This window comes from Gallinula chloropus (assembly GCF_964237585.1).
Source record: "Gallinula chloropus genome assembly, chromosome: 24".
NCBI lineage: Eukaryota > Metazoa > Chordata > Aves > Gruiformes > Rallidae > Gallinula > Gallinula chloropus.
Genome location: NC_140109.1, coordinates 2577658 through 2603983, shown reverse-complemented (window position 1 = coordinate 2603983; position 26326 = coordinate 2577658). Strand labels below are relative to the sequence as shown.

At 55.4% G+C, this 26326-nt stretch overlaps 1 protein-coding gene across 1 annotated transcript; it reads left to right on the top strand.

Annotated features, from left to right (window-relative positions):
* Positions 1-1752: 1752 nt before the first annotated feature.
* Positions 1753-24474, top strand: JAM3 (junctional adhesion molecule 3; the record flags this gene model as incomplete). The annotated part of the gene is made up of 9 exons (XM_084275048.1): positions 1753-1801; positions 19426-19491; positions 20330-20443; positions 21231-21383; positions 21488-21690; positions 22041-22140; positions 22477-22606; positions 23782-23836; positions 24439-24474. 9 exons carry the CDS (start codon positions 1753-1755, stop codon positions 24472-24474), a joined length of 906 nt encoding a protein of 301 aa, XP_084131174.1.
* Between the last annotated feature and the right edge of the window lie 1852 nt (positions 24475-26326).

Here is a 26326-nt window from a genome sequence, read left to right as displayed (position 1 = left end):
GAGAGCAAGAAAATCATAGGCAGAGGCAGGTTTACGCCACCTGAACACGTCCCTTCACTGCACAGGGCTGCTCTCTGAGCATGTTTGGTTCTAGTTACTTGTTTTCAAGTGAAATGAGGACTCAGGAGCTCTGTTTGTGCATGAAAATCACTGTTTCACACTGCAGTGCATTGCCACCATGGTTCGATGGGCACTAAGGCTCCTGTAGAATATCTATTTGTCTGTCTGTCTGTCTGTCTATCTATCTATCTATCCATCCATCTATCTAACCAAGGCTCAGAGGAGCTCCTCTGCACAGACCCAGCTCCCCTCTGACTGGCCTGGGCGGCTGGGGAGGCCGGGACACCGCAGCACAAAGCCAGAGGTGTGTATGAAACCCTCCTGTTCTTTCCTGATTTCCCTCCCACAGCTCCATTCCTCCCTGATCAAGCTGCTGCTGGAAGTTCAGGAGGAGCCTGGCACCTCAGTGATGATGCTTTATGGCCGATCATGCTCCGTGCCCTTGTGTTTTACATCTCCTGTAATTTCTGCCCAAATGGGCTGTGTAGAAGCCACTCAACAGGAGCCCAACCCAAAGACGTCCGGAGACGGGTTTTAAGCCATCCAGTCTTATTAGGCAACTCCTTCCCCTTCATCCTCAGCGTCATGTCCCATCTGGCCATTAGAACTGATGAGAGCCTGCGCATTAATTTCACCAGGCCCAGCTCAGCCCTTTAAATCTACTCATTAGCGTCTGGAGTTGGATCTGCTACATTATCGAGTTAAATACGTTTTTACATCCCTTAATTTCTCCCAGCTCTGCCGGGCTGGTTTACAGAACAGAGGAGAGCTCGGCTTTCATTTCCAGCTGCTTGATCTTCGGCAGCATCTTAATTACATCCCCATCACACGCTACTGACAGCCGGTGACGCGTGGAGCAGCAGGAACCCAGACTGGCTCCCTGATTTCAGGGCGAGTGCCCGGTGCTGGTGGGTTTTGTTCATCAAAGAAAAAGGTTCCAGGACACTTTTGGGGACCAGGCGGCAGCGCGGGACGGACCCTCCCCATGCCAAGCCACTTGTCAGGGCACAGTCACTGGATTCAGCCCGTGGCTGAGTAGGAAACACTTGGGTACAGCAGGAGGGCGCGGGGATGCTCCTCCCGAGGAGCTGGGCTGGAGCTCCTCGCTCACTCCAAGTTGCTCAAAAGTTTATCCTGAAAGGCGCAGCGCGATGCGAGACGGCTCTTCAGGGAGCGCTCTCACACAGACATCCTTCTTTCTGCAGAGGTTCTCTCCTTAAATACGGGGCGGGGGAGAGGGGGGGACACCAACACCCACTCCAGGGCAAAGCTGGGAAGGGTTTGGACGGCCAGAACGTTGCCTCCCGCAGCGCTCCCGCGCCTCAGAGGCATTTAGAGCTTTCCCCGCTCCTTGCGCCCGGCCAATTCCCCGCCCCGCAGACGGAGCGCTCCGGGAAGCGGCCGGAGGACCCAGCGGGATGCGCGCGGCTTCGGGGCTCCGTGCCGGTCCCTCCTTCTCCTCCTCCTCCTCCTCCTCCCACCCCGCGCCGGCCCTGCCCTCCCCTCCCCCGGCAAGTCCAGTCCTTCGCCGCCCCCCGCGGTGCCAGGCGCCGGGATCCGCGCCTCCCCGCCCGGTTGCCGCGGCAACGGGAGCGCGGCACCCCCCGCCCCCGGGGCGCCGCCGGCCGCCCCCGCCGCCGCCCGGGCAGTGCGCAGGCTCGGCGCGGCGGGCTCGGCTCCGCACACCCCATCATGGCGCTGCGGCGGCCGGCTCTGCTCCTCCTGCTCCTGCCCCTGCTCGGTGAGTCCCGGACACCGGAGCTGCCTCGTCCCGGTCCGACCGGCGGCGACCCCGGGCTCCGCGTCCCGGGCCGACGGGACCCGCCGCGGCCGCGCTCCGGGGAAAGGGGATGCGCTGTCCCGGTCGCGATCCCGGGCCGGGGAAGGGGGGGAGACGCGCTGCCCCGCTCGTGGTCCCGGGGAAGGGGGGAGATGCGTTATCCCGGTTGCTATCCCGGGAAAGGGGGGACATGCCGTATCCCCGTCGCTATCCCGGGAAAGGGGGGAGACGCCGTATCTCGGTCGTGGTCCCGGGGAAGAGGGGAGATGCCGTGTCCTGGTCATTATCCCGGGAGAAGGGGGAGACGACGCGGTATCCCGGTCGCTATCCCAGAGAAGGGGGGGAGACGCGCAGTCCCTGCCCCGGCTCCGCACCGGGGTGAGCGCAGGGAGGGATGCGCTACCCCGACTCTTGTCCCGGGCAGCAGAGGGATGCGCTGCCCCGATGCTATCCCGGGGAGCTGCAGGGCCGGGCTGCGACGGGACTAGGGATCCGGGGGGCAGCCCCGACGGGCGCAGCAAGGGCTCCCCCGCCGGGAGCAGGGCGCTGATGGATCGGGGACGCGGGAGAAGGGAGGAAACCAGCCCAAAGCCCCAGGTCAGCAAGGAGCGGGGTCCAGGGCCGAGGGTGCCAGGAATGTGCAGGCTCGGCAGGCAGGCAGGGCGGACACTAGCGCCTATTCACGGCCCGGCACAGGCGCCTATTGTTCCGGGGGCCCCGCATGAATGTTTGCAGATTTAATTGCAAAAACATTTGCTAATTCCGCTCAGGAATGAATTTGGGTTCATTTGTTGTCTGGCTATTAATAGTAAGGGGGTTGGGTGGGGGATGAGGAGGGGGACAGCAGCCGGTGGGCTTGTGTTGCCCTCCCCCAACCTGCCCAGACGGCAGGAGGAGAAGAGGGGGATGGAGCGGGGTTAGGGTGACAAGCGGTGGCTGGAATTCAGGGGGCTGCCACATGTGTGCAGCCCTGCAGACCCCTTGTAGTGAGCAGGTCAACACCAGGAGCATATTGAAGTATTTCAGGCAGTTTATCTAAGGACAGAACGATGCTCAGACGGCTCCGAACAAGCCGCAGAGCGCTTCGGGCCTCAGATAAACTGGGATTTGGGCATTATTTACCAAAATAAAAGCGAGTGGAGGGTGAGAAGATGACTCTGACACATCAGCGATGAGGAGAGGGCTGTCACGCGCTTCAGGGTCTGTTGCTCACTGCTGTAGCAGGAGTTTCAAGGCGGAGAAATGGGGACTTGCCTAATCCCCACGCAGCACCACGTTGCATTCCAGGTCTTAGCGCTGGGGCCAGGGGCTCCCTGTGAATGAGGAAGAAAAAACAAACCCCCAAGGGGTTGAACATGACTTTCCTTTACAGCTGGGCTGCGAGGTAGGAGGGTACCCCGATTCTGTTCGGTGAGGGATGCCCCCGTGTCCCTCTCAAATCTGGCCTCCGAGATGGCGAGGCTGGAAAGGAGCTGCAGGTAGTCGTGAGTGCCTTTAGACAGGCAAAAGCTGCCCAAAGCAGCCAGGCACTGCTAGCTTCACACCTCTGCCTGAGAACACTGATGGGTGGGTAAGCCAGGTGCTAAGGGGACTTGCTCTCCCTTTAATATAAAGGGTTATGGCCAAATCAAAGCGCCTCGCCCTGTACTGACTTCTGGCCTTAAAACATTGCCGTGGAACAGGAGCCAGCCAAGCATGGAGCAGTCAGTGCAGAGCCAGCTCGGGGCACTGAAAGCATCCAAAGATTGTGCACATCAGGGAAATGCCATGCTCCTAATTATACTATGGGAAGTTAGCCTGCATCAGCGATGGGAAGCAGGGCTTGCATCTCACATCGATGCTACTTCCCACCTTGAGCTCTCTTGTTGTGAGTTCCCCACAGAGAGAGGCATTAGGATTTTGAGGGTTTCACGTGAAAAATCCAGAGCTCTCCAGAGCCGCAGAGACCTTCCCAAAACTCTTTGAGTATTACCCATTCCAAAAAACCCCACATCGATACCTTCTGGTCCTTGATGGGGAGATGACAAGTCCCTGGCACATTCTGGGTTTAAAGCTCTCGGTATTCAAATCTCCCTTTCACTTAGTTCTGAGTTTTTTAGTAACTTGTTGGAGTTTTTCAAAATCTAAGGGGTAGAAGTTCTATTTTTCCTTTTTTTTAAATGTATCTACCATCAAGCTACTATCTTCAATCTACTGTTGATCCATCTTCCTATCCATCTTTCGATCCACCTCTCTCTGAAGCCCATATGTCCCAGCCACCAGCAACTGTTCCGAGTCAGCTGTCAGTGCCAGAAATCACTCGGTGGAAGCATCGTTAGCTCCACAGCAGTAGTAGTAGCTTGTTGGTATTTTCTGATGGGAAGTTATTTGCAGTGTGGCTTTCTTTTCAGCAGGCAGTAAAAAAACCCAGCTTTGAGAGCCGTGCCAAAATCAGGCGCCTAATAACATCTTCCAAAAAGAATTCTTAGGAAGGGCTTGGTGTTCCTATTTGGGTAAGCGATATCTGGCATCGGCACCAAAGAGAAGCTGGATGCATGTCGACGTTACAGCTGTTGCCAGAAGAACGTGACACCAGCGCATTCCCTCTTGCTCTGAATACTTCTGGGAATCACTTGGTTACTGGAATTTAAAGTAGATTTAAAGAGTGAAACACGTTTTCTTTAGGAAGGACAACTGTGGATGGAGATGTTGCTTTGGTCGCAGCCTCAGGGTGCTTCACTGACCCATTTGTTTTCCTCGTACGAGTCGAGCTGTGGGTCCCTTGGCCCCTTGTGCCCCTTTCTCAGTTACCTGCCCATGGGACTCACATCAGGAGTGAGGTGCCAAAGGAAAAAAAAATAAATAAATCACCTAAACAAGCCAATAAAAGCAGAACAAGCTTCTGTGCTCAGCAAGGATGAGAGCTTCTCTGCCTGAGGGCTGCGCGTGGGCTCAGGTCCCCAACCTGCTGCCTCAGCCATCTCTGGAGGGTAAAACACTGATTAGCCCCCCATCCCCACTCCCCCTGGCTCCCGTTTTCCTTGCAGCTCGCTCAGATCATTATTTAAGTTTCTCTCCATCACCCTCTGCAGCGAGCGTTTGATTGTGTCGGCGCAGGACCTGGCCTCCCGGTTGTATATTTAGAGCTAATGCTTCGCAGTTGATTGCATCAAGCCCCGATGATCCGGAGGAGCTTTGTGATCTCCTCATGGAGCGCTGGGGCCTGGAGTGGTGGGAGGGAATTAGCCAGGGGAAAAAATGTTCCACAGACCAGCAGGATCCCGAGTCCTCAAGAGTCCTCTCCTGCAAAACAAGAGCGCGCGCCGCAGACGTGCCCCTCGACAAGACAGAACAGCTCCTCTCTGCAGAAGAGCTGGTGGCCTGCTTTGAAACTGCTGTTTATATGAAGAGAGATTAATTCAAGATATAAAATTAATTAGGATAATTACATTCTCCATCTGGCTTCTCTATCAACTGCAATACGAGCTGCGCCAGCCTTTCGCGATTGATAAGGGCTGGTTGCCTCCCCGCCGGGCCCCTGGGGAGCCTGGTGTTGTTTTATGAGACACAGCACCAAAACCAACCCCATCCCTTGACGCTGAGTCAGGACGCGGCCTCAGAACCCGGTTAATGGCTTTAATTGTGCTAATGAATGTTCTGGACAGGGCTTTAATTTTCACCCACAGGGGCTGGATTGCTGTTGGGGCGCAGTCCTCTCAATAGCTGCGCTAGGGGCGAGGGAAGTACCCGCCGGGGTGCAGTTCTCAGGCTCCCGTGCTGGAAACAAGAGTTCTGGGGTTTCTGAGAAACACACAGTAATAACCAAACTGGGCTGTTCTCTTTTTCTCCCTGGAAAGCTCAGGTCTGTGCTCATGGCCCTTCAGGGTGCTACCACTCACAGTATTACCTGGAGACTGTTCAGACATCTCCATTCCTGTCCTACAGACCTACCAGCTGAAGAGTAGTGGTTCCTGGGGGGGAACAGGATGGGGAGACACCCCCTGGACTCCACCAGAAGAACATTGGTCTCAAGGATAACCAGCTCCTCACAAGCTCCTGCTTCTCACTTCAGATAGGCAGAGGTGAATGCAGGCTTCCTTTGGGGATGAGCGTTGAGGGAGGTGCAAGTTAGAGATGTTTCCTGCTTTTGCTGCGTGTCCCAAGGCAGGCAACCAGGAGAGAGAAGCAGCAAAACTTGTACCTGGGATGTGGGGAAAAAAGAATAATAATAAATAAAAAATATAGTCACCTCTCCTCTTTCCCTTGCTCCCAAGAGCCTGGCGAGGTGGGAATCCCAGGAACTCACCCGTGGCGTCAGATGCAAGTCCAGTCAGCGTTGGGCCAGCATTGACTAATTAAAAAGAAAACCAGCCACGTACATGTCATAACCCAGCAGCCCACAGGTACCTGAGATAAGCTCAGAAAATTAATGGGAGTTGTTCCATCATGCAAGAATCACCCGTCAGTATACATAATACCCAGCGCTGGACTGCATAGTGCCCCTCGTGGGATGGAGCACAGGGCTTAGTGCAGGGCCAGGTACAAGGGGAAATGAAGGTTGCAGCACTAGATGAAATTAAATTGTGTTCAGATAATGCTTTTCCTTTTTTTGAAGTCGTAAATCCCAGGGATTTCAGAAGTTAAAGCCACAACGCACTCTGATGTGCTCCGGTTGGTGTACCTGATGGTGACACCACCGGCGTAAGACCCAGCAGGATTCTGAGAGTTCCTTTTAATTCATTTGAAAACACTGAGCTTTAAAAACACAAAGTGATGGGGTCTTACTACACCTTTAGCACGTGGCTAAAAGGTACCGGTTGATAAGTCGACGATGTTCTGTGGTGTTTAAGTACACCTTTTGGTGGGCTAGGTAGGATTTTCTGCTGACCTGGGGAAACCCCTGGAAGCAGCAGGGCATGTGTTGCTGTCACTGGGCTGTGCTGTTCTGGAAACCCACGCCCTGATGAAACTCGGGGGCAGTGCCTTCTGTACATGGCCAGCATTTAACAAGCAGGCTGCAACTCGTGGTGCTTCGGTTTAGACTCTGTTTCAGAGGGTGGGAGTGTAATTCTTCTGTGTCAAAGTCACATCTGCTGAAAGCATCTGACCTCCCCCTGCTGTCTTCAACCCAGACACCCAATTCACTTACTGCTCTTGATGGCTTCGTCTCGTGTGTCTCAAGATGCAGAGTCATCACAGGTTTGGATAGTTGCTGAAGGAGCCCAGAATCCTCTGCCTGTCCAAATAGAGTTGGGAGTTTGGAGACTAAGAGGGGCAGGCGATGCAAAGAACAAGCACTGTGCTGAGAAACCAAGCTCTGCACAGCAGAGATTTTGGCTCCCATTGGAAAGGTTTCCTACCACTCTCTGTCTCTCCGGGGTGGCCGTGTGCTCTCTCAAACCTGCTCGAGTGGAATTGGGTGCACAGCTGAGGGCCTAATGGTTTTGTCTGCATGCAAAGGCTGGTGTCTCTGCTTGATCTTTTAAGTCAAAGTCAGTCACACAGCAGGTTTGTTTTGCTGGGATGCTATCCCTTGGATGCATTGATCGATGCTGCTGTTCTTACCTGTGTTACAGCAACATGCCCGTGCACAGATCAGCTCTTGTCTTGGCTAGGGGCTGTCAAAAGGGAAAAAAAACAAGAGAAAAAGGCCTCTCCATGCCAATTTACCCCCTCACAGAGTGTGAGCTCCCCAAAGGACTAATTCATCGCATTGTTGGGCAGCTACGGAGGCGAGGAGCCTCCCTTAGAGTATCGGCTGCCTGAGTCGCAGCGGTGGTGGGAAGAGCGTCCAGGCAAGGCAGCGCCTGCCCCGTACCCTGAGGATCCATTAAGGAGATTGCTGCCTGCTAATGGACTTCCTCCTGGGGCGCGCTGGCTGCTAACACTCTCTTCAGCGATTTCCGCAGCTTACGCAGCCAGCGGCAGGGAAGGTGTTGGGAAGGACCACAGGTCTTGCTGCTTCTGAAGGAGAGCTTTTACCCCCTCAATGGGTCTTGTCAACAGCTGGCTTTAATAGGCGCCTGAATCTCTGCTTTAATCTTTTTCCTCTGCGCCGATGGCTGCAAAAGCCCAAAGATAAATATTTCTTCTTACCCACCCCGTTGTTTGGAGTTAGTTATTTTTAGAGCCAGGAAAACACCCGCTCTGTAGCAGCGAGGGCCTGTGCATCAGTAAGGTATGTTAGGAAGGGAGGTCCCAGCTCCACGCACATTGGCAGCTTGTACCTCTGGACCAGCCCCAGCCGGTGGGAGGCCCCCCGTCATTGGAAGAGCGGGTTGTTTTTGTTGGGGTGTTGAGATAGCAGCAGCCAAGGTGGAAACAGACTCACAGGATTGTAGGGGTTGGAAGGGACCTCCAGGGCTCATCAGGTCCAACCCCCCTGCCAAAGCCGGGGCCCTAGGACTGGTCGCACAGGTCTGCATCCAGACAGGTCTTGAATATCTCCAGAGAAGGAGACTCCACACCCCCTGGGCAGCTGTGAGCGACCCATGTGTTGCCGACAGGCCCGGACTCACATGCCATGAGGTGCAGCAGTGGGTCTCCTTATTGATCTCCTAGTCCCCGCAGTAGAAGAGGTGCTGGGTTGTTGCCCCTCCACAGCTGCTCTGCTGAGGCTGCACGTAGGGCTCCTCCCTGGGGCTGGTCTGATTTCCCAGGCAGCAGGGAGGCGAGGGCTTATCTTGGTTCTCAGATCGGCTGCAGCTGGGTCAGCATGACGGAGCCACCTCTGAGCGGGCGATCAGGAGATGAAAGGCAGGCGCCTCGTAATCGCCTCCTGAGCCCACAGGCTCTCCCTCAAGCAGGGCCGGCTCTTTGAGTTGGTGAGCATCCTTGCGTGCCGGGTGTTTTCCCTCCATTTTGGCCAGTTTTCAACATCCCCCAAAGTAACAGGGCTGAGCAGCCACCTGCCAGAGCCACCTGGTTGGTGCTACAGGGTGGGGAGGTTAAACCAGGTGCTAACCTCTTTATTCTTCCATCAGAAATCCTCTGGTGGGCCTGGCCAACAGACAGCTGTCCTCGCCCACAGGCGCTGCACGCTCTCCCACAGAACAGGGCGAGTCCAGCCCTTTGAAGCCTGCATTCGGGCTGGCAGCAGCTTCTAAGGCACTCCAATGCCCCCCTCTCCTGGTTGCCAACTGTGCTTCAAGTTCTCCAAGTGAACAGCTGAGCTTTGGGGCTCTGCCAGGGGGGCACAGGGGACTCCAGATTCCAGTTCGTTGCTCTGTGAGCACAGGAGGGCTCAGGATCTCTTATCCCCTGCCCCAATGTTTTGCTGAGGCGAGCTGTCACCCACCAGCAGCCCCGCTGCTGGTCAACAAAAGCGATTGTTCCCCTCGCCTGGGGAGGCTCCTGGTGTTGTGCTCCATCCTCCTCTTCCTGCAAATATTTGGAACAGGTCCTGTTGGGCCGTTTGGCTAGTTTGACCCGGCTATGAAATGGCAAAGGCAAGCTGGGCCCAGGTTTGCTGCCATAACAAGAGGGGAGATGGGATGAGAGGCCGAGGTGAGGCAGCAGTCTCTGTGGGAGAAGCTCGGGGGACGCACAGTGCCCCAGCCTCAACTGCCAGAGCCCGGTTGTCTGCCGCAGTTCTGCCTGTGGCACGTAAGGGGATCCCTAACCTTGGCTGTAACACCACATAGCCCCAAGGAGAGCGTGTTTTTGGAGCTGCCTGTGCCCTGGTGACAAACGTGTCACAATTCTGGCTGCTGAAATACTTCCCCAAGAGCTTGGCAATCCCTGGCTCATCCTGGGTCACTTCTGAGGCACGCACGCCATACGGCTCGCATCTGTCACCCAGTGTGTCCTGGACAGGAGGCAAAGCCTTCCTTAGCGACAAAGGCTTCCCTCTTTTCCCCCAGCCCTGCTTTCCTTTCCATACCGTGTCCCTCGTGGAGAAGTAGTTTCTTCAAAGGAAGGTAAGGGAACCCGTTCACAGAGTTTACAGCTGCTTTGCCAGGCTTCAGTGTCCTCCTCTTCGTCTGCAAGCTGCTAAGCATGTCCTTAAGTGGGAAGATGAGTGGCGTTTCATCTTCTGGCTCGGAGCAGGCTGGAGATAACTGATAAGGGGATGACAGCAAGGAAGATGCTTCGGCACCTTTGGATTTAATTCCTGCTTTGCCAGGCAGTCTTTGAAGCACATCTCTGGTGGGAACGCAGGCTGGTAAAATAAAGCTGCTCCTTCCCTTCTCGGCATATGTCTTTTCCTCATGTCTCGAGGCAGATCCTCAGTGTGTGCCAGCAGAGCCGGTGCCGAGCCAGCCAGGTTCTCCATTTCGGAGCCCTCCTTCTGGTGCTGACATTCGAGGGACTTGGCTTCGGATGTCTCTAGACACTGTTTCGGCTGCTGATTTCGTTTCCACATTTCTCTTTTTTTTTTTTATATATATATAACTTTTTTCTTCCAGCCATCCTTCGCGGGCTGGAGCCGTACGCTAACCAGGGCTGCACGTGCAGGATGGGAACAGCGGTCCTTGCGCATTCCTTCCTCTGCACCGGGGCTGTGAGAGGGCACACAGCAGCGACAGCTTCGCGCAGGCTGGGGAGGGGGGGGAACCTTCAGACCACTCTTGAACAGACTCTGCATTCACTTCCAGAATTCCTGCTTTAGCCCCCTCGGCTGCTGGGGAAAACAGGTGGCAAGCACATGCCTGTGAGGGTCTTCCCTGCGGGGGTGGTCTTCAAGGTCAGCTGTATGCAGCCCACATTCCAGCCGAGTCCCTGTACCTCGTCTTCTGGCCTAGCTGGCTCTGGGCCACCCAGCCCAGGGGTTCTCAACCACGGCACGCGTGCAGCTCCTGGAAAGCAAACCTCTGGGAAGCAGTGTGTCTGTGGCCCCGAGCCTGTGCCAGCCCGCTGCATCTTCCTCCAGGGAAGCAGGCTACAAGCCTTCCCACGTCAAACCTCTGCTTCCCCGCCTGGCAAGCTTCCCCCTCCCTCCGCATTATCCGGGGAGCTGCTGTGGAGCTGAGCAGTGCCGGCTTTTCCACCCTGGAGCGCTGGTGTCATGGCCCAGAGCGCGGACAGGGGCTGCAGCCTCCCCTCTCCAGTCGGCCCACAGCCTCCCCTCTCTCTCTCTCGCTGTTACTCAGCTCTTTTCCCTGTCCGGGAGGGAATTAAGTGGGATTTCTAGGTCATTGTGGGCCTGTCAGGAGGAATCGTCTCCGGTAGCCCTCATTAGCAGGGCGCTCTCTGCGACGCCAGGCTGGGGAACAATTGCAGCCTGGATCCCGAAACACTGGCTAATGAGGCAGAGCTGGCCGCCGCCGTTTGCTAAATCAAGGCTGCTTTTGCCTGAGACAGCGTAAAGCCAGCCTGGGTTTCCTTCACTGTCCCTCACGCAGGAGGGATTTCAAAGGACCCTTATTAAAATGATGAGCAGGATGTTGCTCCCCTCATGTTGGCTGGGCAGGGCCAGCGCCTGATGCTAGCATTAGGTCCTTCCCCAGTGCAGGGACATCATGTAACCTGTGTTCGAGTGACCTGTGAGCCTCCACAGCTTCTTCCACACCGCTGCCTTGGCGCCCTGCGCTCCCACCACTCTGTCCTGCTCCGGTAGCGACTCAGTGCCGCCATGGACAAGTTGCTTGTAGCTCCCAGCAGTCTCTGCTTCCTTGGGTAACTCCGGAGACACTGCTGGATCTCTGGGTGGTAGCAGAGCCCACATGCCTGGCTTTCAGAAGGGATCCAGCACCCGAGCGGGCTGCATTTAAAGAGCTGGATGTTTGCAGGCTGTCTGGAGGAGGCAGGTGGGATTCCTTTTCCCTGGGTGCCGAGCAGAAGGGACGGATGTCGCCCCCTGGCATGAGCAGCCCGTGGCCAGATAATTCTCTCGATGCTGTCCCTGTAGTGAGACTTCTTTTTTCACCCCACCTCTTCTTCCTGTTGTGGGAAGGGCCTGAAGTGAAGATAGCCTCTGAAGCACGATGAGATGGGTCTGACATCCTCTGCCCCGGGGCAGGCACAGGAGAGCTGGGATTATTGCTGGGCCAGCTTGCCAGTTTGTTTGAAGTGGCACTTTGATGTGGCAGTGGGAGCCGATGGAAGGTAAACGGTGTCTAGACAGGTTTTCCTCACTCGCTGTCCTTGTCTCCAAAGCAGCAGAAGCAGTGCTGGGATGGCTCCAGCACCGAGAAGCGGAGCTGTGTCTGGAGCGAGGTGGAACAGTGGCTTTGCAGGAGGACCTGAGCCAGCTCTTGCTGGACCCTTGTCAGACCTGTGGGTCACTCAGGTGCAGCGAGGTGCTGTTGAGAGCAAGCAAGGGGCAGCCCAAGAGGTGCTCGGTGGGTTTCCAGGGCAGCTGGTGGGTTTCCAGGAGAGGTCCACTGACTGGTGCGCTGCCTGGCAGTGTTGGCAATCCAGGAGAGGTCAGATGGCTTTGACGGCATTTGGAGAGGGGTCAGGCTGGCTGCAGCATCCGTGTGCTGAGGGAAGAAACCCGTCCTCAGCTAGGCTAGCTGGCCACTGCCAGGATTTGCCCAGCAGCGCTGGCCTGCATGCCCAGTAACAACTGTCACCAGCGGTTCAGCTGCACTGGGAGGGAAAGAAGAGGCGAGCGGTGATGTAGAGAGACTTGTTGCTGGCTGGCGAGCTGTGCTCTCTGCGCTGCCTTGGCTCTGATGTGCCGTATCCCCTCCCCAGGGTGTTGGGCAGAGGAAGTGGAGACTCTATTCCACTGCCTTATTGTCTGTCCTGCGGCTGGGAGCGGAGCCAGGAGAGAGGTTCTGGCAGCATCCGATACAGGGGGCAGATGTTAGGGTGAAACATGCTCATCCGTAGAACGCCAGCGCTGGGATTTCCAAAGGAGCCTCAAAGGTTAAGTGCCCATGTGTTGGAAGGCGTGATGTGAAGGTCAGGAGAGAAATCCTGGGCTCCCGGGATTGCTGCTGGCCTTGGGGAAGTGCAGCTCTTGCACTGGGAGAAGCAGGCAAGCAGCCTCTGTGGGGTGACCGCTGTCCTCGGCCCCGTTTGTCCCAGTGGAGCTGGGGAGAAGGGCAAAGCGTGCAGTGCCAGATCTGATCTCATGGGGCAGGGGGGGCTTTGAGGTGTGCGATCAAGGGAAGTCTGGCTCCCCTCTCCTGGAGCCAGCTGCCAGCTTCTGCAAGCTGAGAGCAGAGCATTTCCCGACCCTGCCTGTTGTCCCCCCCCTTCTCCCCTGCCAAAGCAGGGCTCGGCCGCAGGTTTGGAGCCGAGCTGGAAACTTGGCACACAGACGAGGAGCAGAAGAGAGCCCAGCTTGCTCTTCTGTGTCTGGGCTGGCTTCTGTGCTGCTGTGGGGAGTACAAATATGTTCCCAATCTGTTCGCTTCGCTGACGTGACTCCAAGAACACACAGGCAACAGATAGGCTGACCAAGAAGGGGCCATTGTTAGAGGCATCTTCTTGACTGTGGCTTTGCTGCAGCTGGCTGACCGCTGCAGCTCTGCCACCTCCCCCTCTGCAGTTCCCAGAGCCCCCAGCTCCCCCAGCACCTTGGCTGGGACAAGCCAGGGGTTGGTCCCCACTCTGCTCAGCTCCCCGGGTCGTGTGCCCTGAGCTGGATTCATGTGCCCGTTCTGACAGGCAGGCATTAAATCCAGCCACTGATAAGAGGAGTTGCAAGTGCTGCCTGTCTGCCCCAGCCATTGCTGACTGTGCGTCAGCGGGCGGCCTGGACAGACAGACAGACAGACAGCTTGCTCTGTGCAAGGGAGAGAAGGGCTGAGGAACAGGTCAGCATTCTGGCTAAGGAGGAGTAAGGCCCCCGAGAACCAGCAGAGCGGAAGGGAGTTGTTACCTCGTTGGCTTCCAGCAGCCGAAGCAGGGCTCTCCTCCGAGAGGTATTTCCTTAAGCTCGACCCAGTCCGATTTTAGTGGCAACTTTAATGAACAATAAAGGCTTCCACGGTTTCCCTTGGAGGAACTGGAATGAGTCCAAACAGATTTTAGTGCTGAGAAGCAGATCCTGTTATTAACATCAGCCTAATCGTTCCTCTCTATCTCCTCCCCACCTCTTTCACCAGTTCATACTGGCAAAGCGCCCGCATGCAGTTACCACGTCCAGTCCACCCTCTCCTTAAGCAGCTTCTGAAGCTGCAGCCTGCCCTGGCTTTCAGGGGGAAGAGAGGGTCTGTTGGAGCATTTAATGCACCTATGCAGTGGGGATGGTCCCCCACGCCTCAGGAGAGGCTGCCAGGGCAAGGACACGAACACCCCATAGCCATGGGGCTGGTGAGCTGGCACCCAGGGGGATGGAGAGCAAAGCTGGGCCGGGGACCAGCACGCTGCCCAGAACCATCCCTGTGCAGAGCAGCGGCCTTTGCACCCTGGGGCCAGTCTCTGGGAAAGGGGCCCCCAACCAGTGTTCAACTGAGAGCGTTCGGCTGAGAAAATTCTCTGCTAAAAATAGCAGCAGGAGATGCTCAAGGAGAAAAACAAGCCAGGGCCTGGGAGAAGTTAGTTCCCAGATCCACAGCTAATTCAGCTCTCCCAGGACAAATAACCTTTTAACTCCTCTGTGCCGAGGCTGGATTCTGCTCTGCTGAGCAAGCTGGCTGTGCTCGCAGCCAGGCTGGGACAGGGCAGCACGGCTTTCCTCCTTGCTCTGCGGTGGCATTGCTCACCTCCCTCTTTCCCTGGCTCCTTTATGCCAGCCCATTCCAAACGCTGTTCTGCGTCAAGCCTTTCATCTTTATCTGTGACTTGGTTCGGGCTCCCTTTAATTCCCGACGTGCTTCCCAAGACAGTAATCTCTGCCCAAGCCTGCAGCACTCTTCCCTCTGCCGGTTTGCAGCCAGCACTCAGGCTGATGTTAACAAGGTAAGTCTTTCCAGATCTGTCGGGGTCGGTTCAGGGATGCCCCTAGAACAACATCCCCTCCCTGCACCCCCCCCCCACCCCCAGCTCACATGTCGCCGGGCTTGCACGTGGCTGGGGCAGCTTTCTACCCAGCACGCCTCTTTCCCTGTGTAGATCTGTGTCCTTTGTTCGGACAGATTCACTGCAGAGCTTCAGAGCTGCCTTGGAGGAGATGCCCCCCCCCGCTGCTTTCCAGCGTGGAATGACGGCAGTAGTTCCCACAGGCTCGGTGGCACGCTCACAGCAGCAGCCAGCGTTCCCCGGGTGCTGCCGTCAGTCTCTCCCCACATTTGTATGTGTTTTGTACAAGGCAATTACGTTCTATGCCCGGGGCTGGAATTATATGTGCGTGTTAAAGACAAGAATGACACTGTAAAAATGGGGGAAAACCGCCCTTAGAGAGCCGCTTTCAGCCTTGCCATAAAGGGTTTCTCTGTGTGCTTGCTTACGCCCTCTCCTGTTCCCGTCTCCAGCCTGCGCTCAGCTCCTGGCTCCGATGACTGCTGCTGTCTTCCCCAACTCCTGTTTTTCCACAGGAAGATGACATGGGGGTCTCCGATAAGCAGAGCTTCGACTCCGTGTTCTGTTGGTCAAGCTGCAGGCTGGAGGAGAACAGAGGATCAGGAGATTAGAGTCACAGACAGAGAAATAGAGGATTATAGGCTAAAGCCCTGCGAGTCTCCGTATTGGTGGCTGGGACGCAGCCAGGCACTAAGGAGCAGGGCAAAGCCTGGTGCTGATAGCATATCCGCTTATTCCCCGTCTCTGATCGACGTGCCCTCGTCTAAAGCCAGGGTCAGGCAGGTACCGAGCATCCTGGCTCCTCTGGAAGTCAGATACCTGCTGAGATGAAGCCTGCGCGTTGGCTGGCTCTCAGCCTGGAAGGCGTCACTCTGGCTTAGGAGATGCTCAGCAATCCCTGAGCCCAATTCCCACACAAGACAGAAATAAAGGAACTCGCCCCTCTTCCTGGTACAGCTCATTCTGTCTCCCTGATCCTGGACATTGATCCCTGCCCTGTCTCGCTGACCTGACTCTGCCCTGGACACTTCCCTTAGCATCCACTGGCTGGGACAGGAGCAAGGGAGAGGACAGGAGGGAGGGAGCCCACTGCGCCCCTGGTCCTTAATGCAGTTATCTGCTGGCTCCCTCCCACTTTGCACTAATTTGGTATCAGCATCTGCCACTTTTTGGGGAGGAAGGGGGCTCACTGAAGTGAGAAGTGCCGTGGGATGTGCCTGTGTGGCAATCCCTGGGGCCGGCTAGGGAAACAATGGAAGGCAAGTGGGAAGAGGCAGGAAGGGCTGGTTTCAAACCTGCCCTCTGCAAAGATCCCTGTTCCTTACTTCCCGTCCTGTTCCCTGCTGCTTACCCGAGGAACGCGCGACCTCCAGTTCTTGGAAGTGGGGGAGAAGCAATTCAGGAAGGCAGCTCCATCAGCCTCTGCTATGCACAGCTTTCCTATTCGTGTTTCCTTTCTGCTCCCTCCCCGTGACACTTCTTCCTAGGTCCTGAGGGGCAAATCCTAACTCCTTCCATCCTCTCTTTGAGCTGAGGGTGGTCTGAAATGGTACTCCAGAAGGAGATGCTGTCCGACATGCTGGAAACTCTCTAGCCCTTGCTGCTTCCATCTTAATTGCCTCTTTCAAGTGTTATTAGCCATCCACCCCAGGATTGGTTCCTTCCCGTCCTGTGTGCATGTTCGGTCCTTTCCAGGAGAGCCAGAAACCAGGGCAGGAGCTTGAGAAAGCAGGAGGGCTGGGACCAGATCCTGCTGTGCAGATGATGTTGGGCAAGGCATGTAGAGCCACGCCTGCAGAGTATCAAACACCCATCTTCCCCTTGATGTCGACAGCATTCAGGTGCCTCTGTGGAGCTGGCCCTTGGCGTCTCGAGCTGCGTCTGCTCCAATGGGTGAACAGCTGTTGCAGTAAAATGGGGTGAGGATGCTCAGCCCTTAAGCCTGGGGGTGTTCCCCTGCCAGCCTTTGGCTCAGCCATGGCTGTCTCCCAACACATCTGGAACATGAGAACCTGCAAGGTCCAAGCTCACCGTGTCCAGCCAAGAGGTCACAAGGAAACTCAAACTCCTCCTGTTTGGAGAGTTCTGCAGCATAGCTCCTGATGCCTCCTCCTCCTCCTCCTAGCACGGGCCTGAGGATTTGCGAAGTGGGTGGCATGCAGATCTGCTCTTGAGAACAGGCTGTCTCGTTTTTGTGAGGGTGCAGATACACGGGGCCTCGATGTCTCATCTCTCAACACGCTGACAGCACCATGAGTGAAAAACAGCAACTGGAGATTGCGAAACTCTTCCCCCCAGAAGCCCTTGTCGGATGGGTACCGCGTTCGAGGCAGCGCGTCTGCAGCCACATCCCAGCCTGACGAAACCAAACCTGAGGAAACCAGCAGAAAGCACCATCTGCACCAGACAACACCCACACCTCTGTTCTTCAACAGACCTAGACAAACTAGGGAGACACTGAAAAGCATAGAAGGGGATCAATAGGATGCCTCATTCCCACGGAAGTTCTGTAGGAATGAGGCTGTTCAAACAAAAAGCCCCCTAAACACTTAGCAGAGCCAGGAGGGGGTTAGGCATTCTTTTGGTATCCCATCCCTACACCGTGCCACATTGCCTGTAGTAGGGCAGCTCGCCCACACAGGCACAAGCCATGTGGAATCATGGTGGGACACACCAGGGGTAGGGAGGAGGAGGAGGAAGGAAGAACAGCCCAACGCACGGAGGGGCCTGGGATGGATATTTTGGGTGTTTCTGAAAGCTGGGGCCAAGGGCAGAAACCTGTCCACCTGCTCCCTTGTTCTGGCCAGCCCAGTGCAGCCTGGCTTCCTCCGCCCTTCCTCGGGAGGCTTCTCCCACGTTTAGCAGCTGGGAACACGCGTCACTTCCGAGGCAGGGCAGGTGCCGGGGGTCAGCCGGGCTGCTCTCAGCAGCCACGCTTGTGCCCTGCCTGCTGCTCTGCTCACCTCGGCTCCGCTGTCCTTGTCGCTGAAGTATCGAGGACGGGCGCCGCAGGGAGCATCTCCAGACTGGCGGCCACGAGTGCGCTGACACGGGGTAGGGGGGGGGTTCAGCTGGGTGTTCCTGACGCCAAACAAGCTGTCACCCGCGGCAGCGCTCCTGCTGCGCAGAGCAAGCGGCCAGAAGGCCGGGATGCTCCGCAGGGTGCATGGCTTACAGCAGCATTCCCACCTGGCTTGGCTGCATTCCAAACTGCAAACGGAGCACGGCCCAGCAGGGATGGGCACCTCCAGCAAGGCACATTCCTGTGGCTTTAGCGCAGTCCAGATGAGGCTGTGTGCTGACTGCTTGTGCCTGACCGTGCTCTGGCCGAAATTACCGGCTGAGGTGCCTGCAGTGTCGGCAGAGGAGCACTCAGGGGTACCGCAGCACAGAGTGTTGGCAGCCGCTCGCTTGAACTGGTGCCACGTCATCCTCTTCACCTTGCCTGTGACACTCGAGGAGCGCTTCACCTCCTCTTCAGGTTCCTGCCTAGAGTTTCAGAGAAGAGAAGAGGCTGAGATGGAAGGAGGCAGAAGGTCAGGCTTTACCTTAAACCCGGCGCAGGGAGATGTAACGGGGTCTTCTTGGCTGTGAAGCTGTTAGGTTGGGTTGGGTTTTTTCCCCCTGAACCTAGAGCTTCAGTGCAGCATTTAAAAGTGATTCAGAAACATGAGTCACAGTAACAAGCACAGGCTGGATGTCTTTAGCTGAAAGAATACGCTACAGGCATCGCTGTCTTGTCCTGGATTCTATTTTGGAGAACCGACGGTGTTTGGAACTCAGCTGTACGTCCAGCTGAGACCGTGGCACACACACACAGAGGTGTAGTGCAGGCAGATCTGGGCAGTGGGTCTGTTGTGGCAGGGAACGTGCCCACATCCCAGATGCCGGAGGCCCTAAAGCAGGACTCAGGTTGTCTGTGTGGGGCTGAAAGAGAGCCTGCTGGGTCCCCTGGGTTTCTCTCTGTATAGCTGTAGCCTGACTGTTACGTGAGAACATCATACTCTACGCAGAGTAAATGCGCCTTTGCAGCAGCCACAGTGATCTCTGCCCATAGCTGGCACTCAGAGCCTCTCACAGAGTCTCCAAGGACGCAGCTCTAGCCTACAATCCTTTGTGGTCCTGCTCTGTGCAGGGAAAAGGGGCTGTTAGCTAGGAGGGCAGTAAAGGGAGGGTTTGTTTTGATAAGGGTGCATTGGAGCACCGCAGGACAGTGCTTGTCCCAGCATCTGTCTGCCTGGGACTGCCTGGAGAGCCAGACTCCTCTCTTGTCTCCCAAATCGCAGCCCTGTCACGATTAAACTACCTCACGCTTTACATTTCCACACTGAATCTTGAAATACTGGGGAGATGCAGTCAGTGTACCCACAGGTCATCTGCTGGCACCTCTCCATCTGCTTCCTGTCCTTTCCTGATCCTCAAATCAGTAACACACAGTCCCAGTTGAGAGCCCCTTTATCATCTCAATAAGCACAAGGTGCAAGGAAGCGGCTCGCGCCGGCACCGCCGCTGTGCCGTTATGTTGATCCTCCTCTTTAATTGCTGCTCCTAACAATCATATTTTCCTGTATTTGTTTCCACCACACCTCCTGAATAAACTTGAACCCGCTGGCCTGGCGTTAGGAGCCAGGAGTAGGTTTGATCTGGGGAAGTGAGTCCTCGTAGTGCTCTGCGGAGGTTTCTCAGCAGCCAGCGCGTCCCTGGCTGGGTGAGTTACAGCTCTTCTTACCTTCTGTTTGTTTTTCCAGGCTGCGGGCTCCTGGCTGTGGAACTGACATCCAGCAACACCAAGCCCGTGGTGCAGGAATTCCAGAGTGAGTGCTGCCAGGGCTGGGGGGCTGCCGGATGGGATGGCCCCGCTGCCCCCTCCAAATGATAGAGAAAAACCCCTTGTGCTCATGGTGCCGGTTTCCTGGGGGATGTAGGAGCACTGAGAACCTGAGACTGGGCAGAGCGTGTGGGAATGTGCCCATGCATCTCCCTGTTCAGCAAAGCACGTGGCTGAACAGGCACACCAGAGGCACCGGAGGCAGCCTTACAGGGTACCTGCCTAAGTGCTTTGTTGAACCAGGTCCCAAAAGGAGGGAGGGTGGTCACCCTGCAATTAGTGGACTGAAAAGAGGGTCAGGAAGTGGATGTTTTACCTTGGCTGTGCTGCAGACATGCAGAGCGACACCGGGGTCTGTAAGCTGGTATCCGCCTTCTTGCGTAGGGGAGATGGGGATGACCCCACCTGCTTCAGAGGGGAGCGGGTTTGCTGACTTTATCTGCAGGCATAGCGGTCCTTGGGACACGACTGGATACCACGCCAGGAGCTTTTCTGTCCCTGGCCCACACCGTGGGCTCGGATCCGTGGCAGGACAGTGCTGCAGACTCACCCTGTCCAAAGGTCTTGTTTTCCATAAGTCAGAGCCTGTGGAGAACAGCACGTTCATGCCTCTCCAGAGCTGATTATCTGTTGGGCTGTTATTTTTGCTGGCCAAAATCCATCTTCCCCAATACCTCCTGGAACCAGCAGTGTTTCTGTTTGCGAGGAGGATGAAAGGGAGAAGGCTTTGCTTTGCGGGCGGCATCTCCTAACAAAACACTGTGCGAAGCCAAGCAACAAATCTGCTTCCTATTAATCCATGTTTCCTTTATCTCCCCTCCAAGGTGTCGAGCTGTCTTGCATCATCAAATCCACTGTAACACCAGATCCCAGAATTGAGTGGAAGAAGATCCGAGATGGCGAAACCTCCTACGTGTTTTTTGACAATAAGATGCAGGGTATGAGGACTCCTTGTTCTTAGACTCCCCAAACAGCCTCAGCAGCAGTACAGCCGAGAGCAGACAGGTCTGGAAAAGGCAGGGCCTCTGGCTGCTTTCTTCTGGAGCTAGAGGTCAGCAGTCGAAGCGCAGGGTGGAGGCAGAGCAGGATGTTCTCTGCTCTCCTCAGTGATGGTTCACAGTAGGGAGCCAGGGGTGAGGTCCTGTGTAGATCCTTCTTGGGCAAGAAGCAAATGCTGCAGTGTGGCTCTTGTGTGGTCCCTGAGCATCCTGAGCATCCAGGGCCAGACCCTTTCCCTGTGATATCCGAGGGCTGCACCTGCACTTGCGAAGGGATCTCTGCCCGGAGCTGCCGGTCAGTGCTTGCTGCTGAGGTCGTGGAGCAATTCACAGTGCCCCAGGAGTCGTGGTTAGAAGCAGACACAGGACTGCCAGGAGGGCTTAGCTCTGCCTAGAATTACTCCAGCACTTTAAGTGGGGCCAGTGGCCACATCCACACGAGTTTTCCAAAGGAGACAAGACCTGAGGCTGTCTGGGAAAGCCAGTTTTGCCAGAGCTTTTCAGGTGCAGGATGGCGCTTGCCAGTTCCTCCTCCTGCTTTGCAGCATTAGTTTCCCCTGCAGTCACTGGTGAAGGGATCAGGCTCCTACCTGTAGAGCGCTGGGTTCCTTTTAGGTGGTTCCCTTGGCTCCAGAAAGAGTCCAAGATCAGCCGATTCATTTGGACGCCTGCAAAGATCTGTGTGACCACCCTGGTTATCTTCCTCTCTCTCTCTGCTCTGTGTCAGGGGACTTTGTGACTCGGGCAGAAATTCTGAGCCGGACATCGCTGGTGATTAAGAACACCACGCGGATGGACACTGCCACGTACCGCTGCGAGGTGGCCGCACCCTCCGACACCAAAACCATCGACGAGATTAACATCCAGCTCACAGTCCAAGGTCGGGCTTTAAACCCTCTGCAAGAGCAGCTGGCAGTGGGGGGGCTGTGGTCCCTCCCCAGGCCCAGAGCAGGGCCGTTCATGTGGCTTATGTCTTTCCCACAGTGAAACCCATGACTCCAAGGTGTACTGTGCCTAAAGCGGTTCCTGTGGGCAAGTCAGCCTCTCTGCACTGCCACGAGAGCGAGGGGTACCCCAAGTCCACCTACAGCTGGTACCGCAACAGCGAGCCCTTGTCACCTGACACGAAACCCAACGCCAGGCTCCACAACTCCTCCTACACCTTGGACCCCAGCACAGGCACCCTGGTAATGCCCTGACTGACAGCTCCAGGACACCTTGTCGCTGCACAGGGTGTTCCTGAGGTGGTTTGCAGAAGGAACGGGGCTTTCAGGGAAGGTCTAATTTGAGGAGGGTTAGGTGTTCCAGGGTCTGGGTGACTCTGGGGACAGAAGGTTAGTGATGGGGGGAGATGCTAGCCTAGCTGTTTGGTTTTGATGGCTGCCAATTCCGCTTGCCTTTGGGAAGGAAGAGCTCTCACAGCCCACCACGAAGCTCGGGCAGCAGGCTGAAAACACACTTAGACACTCATTAGAGTCCTTCCATCTCTCATGTCCTGCTCTCTCCCTCCCCTCCCTGCCCCCTTTCTCCTCACCAGGTTTTCCATGCCGTGCACAAAGGCGACACAGGCCGTTACTCCTGCATTGCAACCAACGATGCCGGCTTTGCCAAGTGCGAGGAGCAGGAGATGGAAGTCTGTGAGTGGCTCTATGTCGGTTTTGTCAGTGCTGGGTAATAACATATCACCGTAGATAAACTCCCATCACCATAGGGAGGGAAGGGGGCTATGGGCCTTCCCTGCTTTCTCGTGCCCTGTGCACAGGAAGGGAAAAGAATCCAGGAATGCAGAGAACTGTTCCAATGCTGCTGAGATTCCTGCGTGGTTTTATTATTGGAACCAGGGGCTCGCTTGTTCCCTGGGAAGTACCAGGGTTTGCTTGGATTGGTCAAGAGCTGTCATGTCGGTGTCTGTAAAGCTAGAAGAATGCTGCTGCCTTAAAGAAATAGGGGATGACAGCTTCTCTTTTTGCCAGACGACCTCAATATCGGCGGGATAATCGGCGGAGTCCTGGTGGTCCTGGCAGTTCTGGTCCTCATCACGCTTGGCATCTGCTGTGCCTACAGAAGGGGCTTCTTTGCAAATGGCAAAGAGAGCGGGGAAAGGTGAGCCAGGATTCAGAGTCTCTGTGTGCACGGCTGTTCCTGGGGCTGGGCTGAAGTGGTCCAAAGGGTGCCAGGAATTGGTGGCCATCGTGTATTTCAAGGCCTGGCTTGGATGTGTTTCTTCCTGAGGACTTCAGGTATCTGAGTCCCTGCTGCAAACTCAGCACCATCCCAAAGCTTTCTGGGCTGAAGGGAGAGTTTGGGTACAGCTTCTCAGGTGTCTGTGGCCAGGATGCAGCAGCGGGGCAGGATCTGGTGGGGGGGCAGTGTAATTAAATCTCTACAGGTGTTTGTCCAGTGAGTTGTGTGCCATTGGCATAACAAGGTTGGCAAATTAATGATTGGTGCTCACGACATGATTAGTTCAGAGCATCAGGACGTGCATAGGAAACAGATGGAGAAAAGCAGGGTCCCTGCAGGAAACTTCCCTTGTGGTGAGAACCTAATTTTGGGATAAACCCCAGCCCTTCCAGAACATGCATTAAACCACTGGGAACAGCAGCATTAGCATCCAGAACAGGGCTTGACGTCCCTGCTGAATCCATGGAAGAGATGATCTATATAACACCAAGATTCTCACCAGAGAGAGAGTTGTCCCCTGTTAAAACCTCGCTCTTCGGCAGCAGTCCCGTCTGTCTCCGTTGGCTTTGGTTTTCAGGAAAGCCCTCCAGGTATCCTGCCTAAATAAAGCTGCAGGTTGGCAGGCGCTGGGCTCAGCAGTCCCATGTGACAGGTGAATTCCTATGGGACTGCAAACAAGTGGTGCTTCCCTAGAGCCAGGCATGGAGCCGAAGGCAGCTGGCAGGGAAGGTTTAACATGAACTTGGCAGTTACCCTGGGAAGCGAGGCAGGAGGCACGCAGAGAGGTGGTGCCAGGAGACCACAGCAGGAGAGACCAGGGAAGGATCAGTTCATCCCTTTACAGAGTCAGTCTTGTGGAAACCCACAGGGATGTTTTCACTCTGTGCTGAAGGGGAATGTAGAGGAAAAAAAACCCCTCTAGTCGTGATGAACGATGCAGTACACATGGATCCATCGTCAGAGCAGCGAGCTGGGTTTCTCTCTGTTTTCTTCTCACTCGGCTGCTCTCCCTCGTTTCCATCCTTCTCAGCACCACCCCTCCAAAATCCTGCAGTCTCCTCGCCCCAGAAATGAGCTCTCTCCTTTTATTGCAGCTACAAGGCTCCAGCAAAACCCGATGGTGTTAACTATATCCGGACAGACGATGAGGTAAGGAGCGCTTTGCCTGTAGCATCTCACTGCTGGGGAGAGGAAGGGGGTGGGCAGGGGACTGCTAGCTTCATTTTTCATTTTAGGGCCTACAGACTTGGTTAGAGTGGGCACCGCTCCGAAGGAAGGATGCGGAACAGGGAGGAACAGAAGGGCCAAGGCTGAGTCATTTCCTTAGAAGTGATGAGCCGTTTCAGTTGCCTTCAGCAGCTGATGCCAGGAGCTGTCAAATGCAGCTCTGCTCTGTCACTGTACAGCCTGACCCCCTTAGGACGAGTTCCACTGGATTAAGAAGGCAGTCCAGGGAGTTTGGGATTGGAACAGATCACCCAAGCTTAGGGTCAGACAAAGCCTCTCCCTATTAGCAGAGATCCTGAGGAGGGAATGGAAAAGCTCCTTACCATGCCTTGACATGCTGGGGTGAGACCTGGCCAGTATGAGTGGTGTCCTCATCTCCTTAGTGTGGAAGGGTGTTCTGCCTGGTCCGGGGGCTTGAAGTGACGCTGATCAGTCCTTGGGGCACGCTGGGCTGGGCAGCAGGAGCAGAGGGCTGCCAGGGGAGCCTCCAGACCCTTCACACACGCCGAACTGTTTTGTTGCAGGGTGACTTCAGACACAAGTCCTCATTTGTCATCTAAGACGCCGAAAAGGAGACTGCAAACCAGCAAAAGCAAGTGTGAAAATACCTCCTCCAGGAACTCGGAGCAAGAGCGAAAGCTGAATTAAGTGCGCTTGGAAGAGCTTGGAACACACACAGACTCGATAGCTAGCTATCTCTGTATCTTGTTATTTTCTTTGCCAAAGTTTAAGTAACTCCTCACTGCCCAACTTGCATCTCCCCGGCCTCTGGAGATACCGACAGGATGGCTGAAACCTGCCCCTGGACTATGGGAGTGCTTCAGTGCTTCCCAAGGGACTGGGCTGGGGCAGGGTGTGGGGATGCCTTCTGCAGGGACACAGCCACGGCGCACAGACCGACCAGGGGAAGCAGCGCTCTTGGTAACTGTGTAGTAGACATTGCTGGTACCAACTGCTAGTAGACAAAACGGTGCTGATAACGGCAAGAGACGGACTCTGATGAGTGACATTTACCCATGCAAGGGAAAGGGGGGGGTTTCCTCTCAGCAGCCTGCTGTCCAGGCCTGGCTGGTGACTGTTACACGCTGGTGATTGTCTTGTGCTTTTTGAGTCTGAGCGCTCAGGTGTGGAACGGGGCATCTGAGCATCCTCTGGCGATGGAGGCTGGTCCAGTACACGCAGCTAACAACGTTCTCAGCCCTTCTGTAAGCTTACTGACTTCCTGCTACTCCACCTAATGCACACCCCGGGCAGCGTCGGGGTGGAAGGGTCGCTCCTGTGTGCCGCTTTGCAGAGAGCTCTGGCCCCTGGGGAACAGGCTGGCCTCTTGGGCTGGCATCTCTCAGGGGTGTCGACAAGCTCATAGTGGGGCACTATGATGTCCCTTTCAGGAAAATTGAAGCCAAATACTCGTGGGCTGAGATGGCCATCACAGGTACCGAGATACCTCCCAGCTTTTTTACCTTCTCCCTTCATTTTGTAAAGTCCCACCTTCGAAATTTTTTGCAAAGATCTATTTTGATTACTTCCAAAAAGGTAACGTTTCTATTCAGGGTGTAAACACGTGATGCCAGCAGGGTCTAAGCCATGGAGTGATTTGGGTTTTTTACTTTCTAAGCCACAGAGAGGAGCTCAGAACGGCGCTGCGGTACGGCACGCTCGCAGCATATCACTAGTCCCACGATGTGTAATGAGAAGCTGCAGGTGGGACAGCATCGCCTTCCTCTTAGGCTAGCTTCAGCAGCTTCCTTGTCACAAGAGGTCTTACCAGACACAGAACAGAGTCACTCAGGGATAGTTTTTGTAAATTTACGGCAGGAGCTGTCAACTTTTTTATATATAAAAACCTTCCTGTTCTTGCCAGCGACCAACACGTTTTGTTTTTGTTGTTGCAAGAAATACCATGGGATGGCTTCCTTTTCTTCATTGGACCCAGTTCCAATGAGGTTGACAGAGTGACTTCACTGCTTGCTGCCCCTCTCTGACTTCCCTGAAGCACTAACGCAGCATGAGGGCCACAGCAGCCTTACAAGTTTAACTGGCATAGCCAAGGCAACTGCTCCTGGAGCTGGGAGAGCAAAAGCACTTTTGCTGTGTCAGTTGCGACTTTTCCCTGGCTGGTATAAGAAAGGAAGAAAAAAAACCCCACCCCAAAACACATGTGGTTCTCTTGGCTTTAGAGGGAGCAACTGGGAACACGAGCTTCCCGGGGACTTCTGACATCGATGGTGGTGTGGAGCAGCAGGGGGTGATGGAAGGCTGCGAGATGTGGGTGCAACAAGAGAACTGTGCTGTGGTTTAAGAAGTGTTTTTTTTTAATGTAGCAGAATTTAGTGTTGTATTTCTGATACGAATGGAGTTGTGTGACCCTCTCCTGTAGGGAGTCTGTGGGATGCTGACGGTTCAGACTTA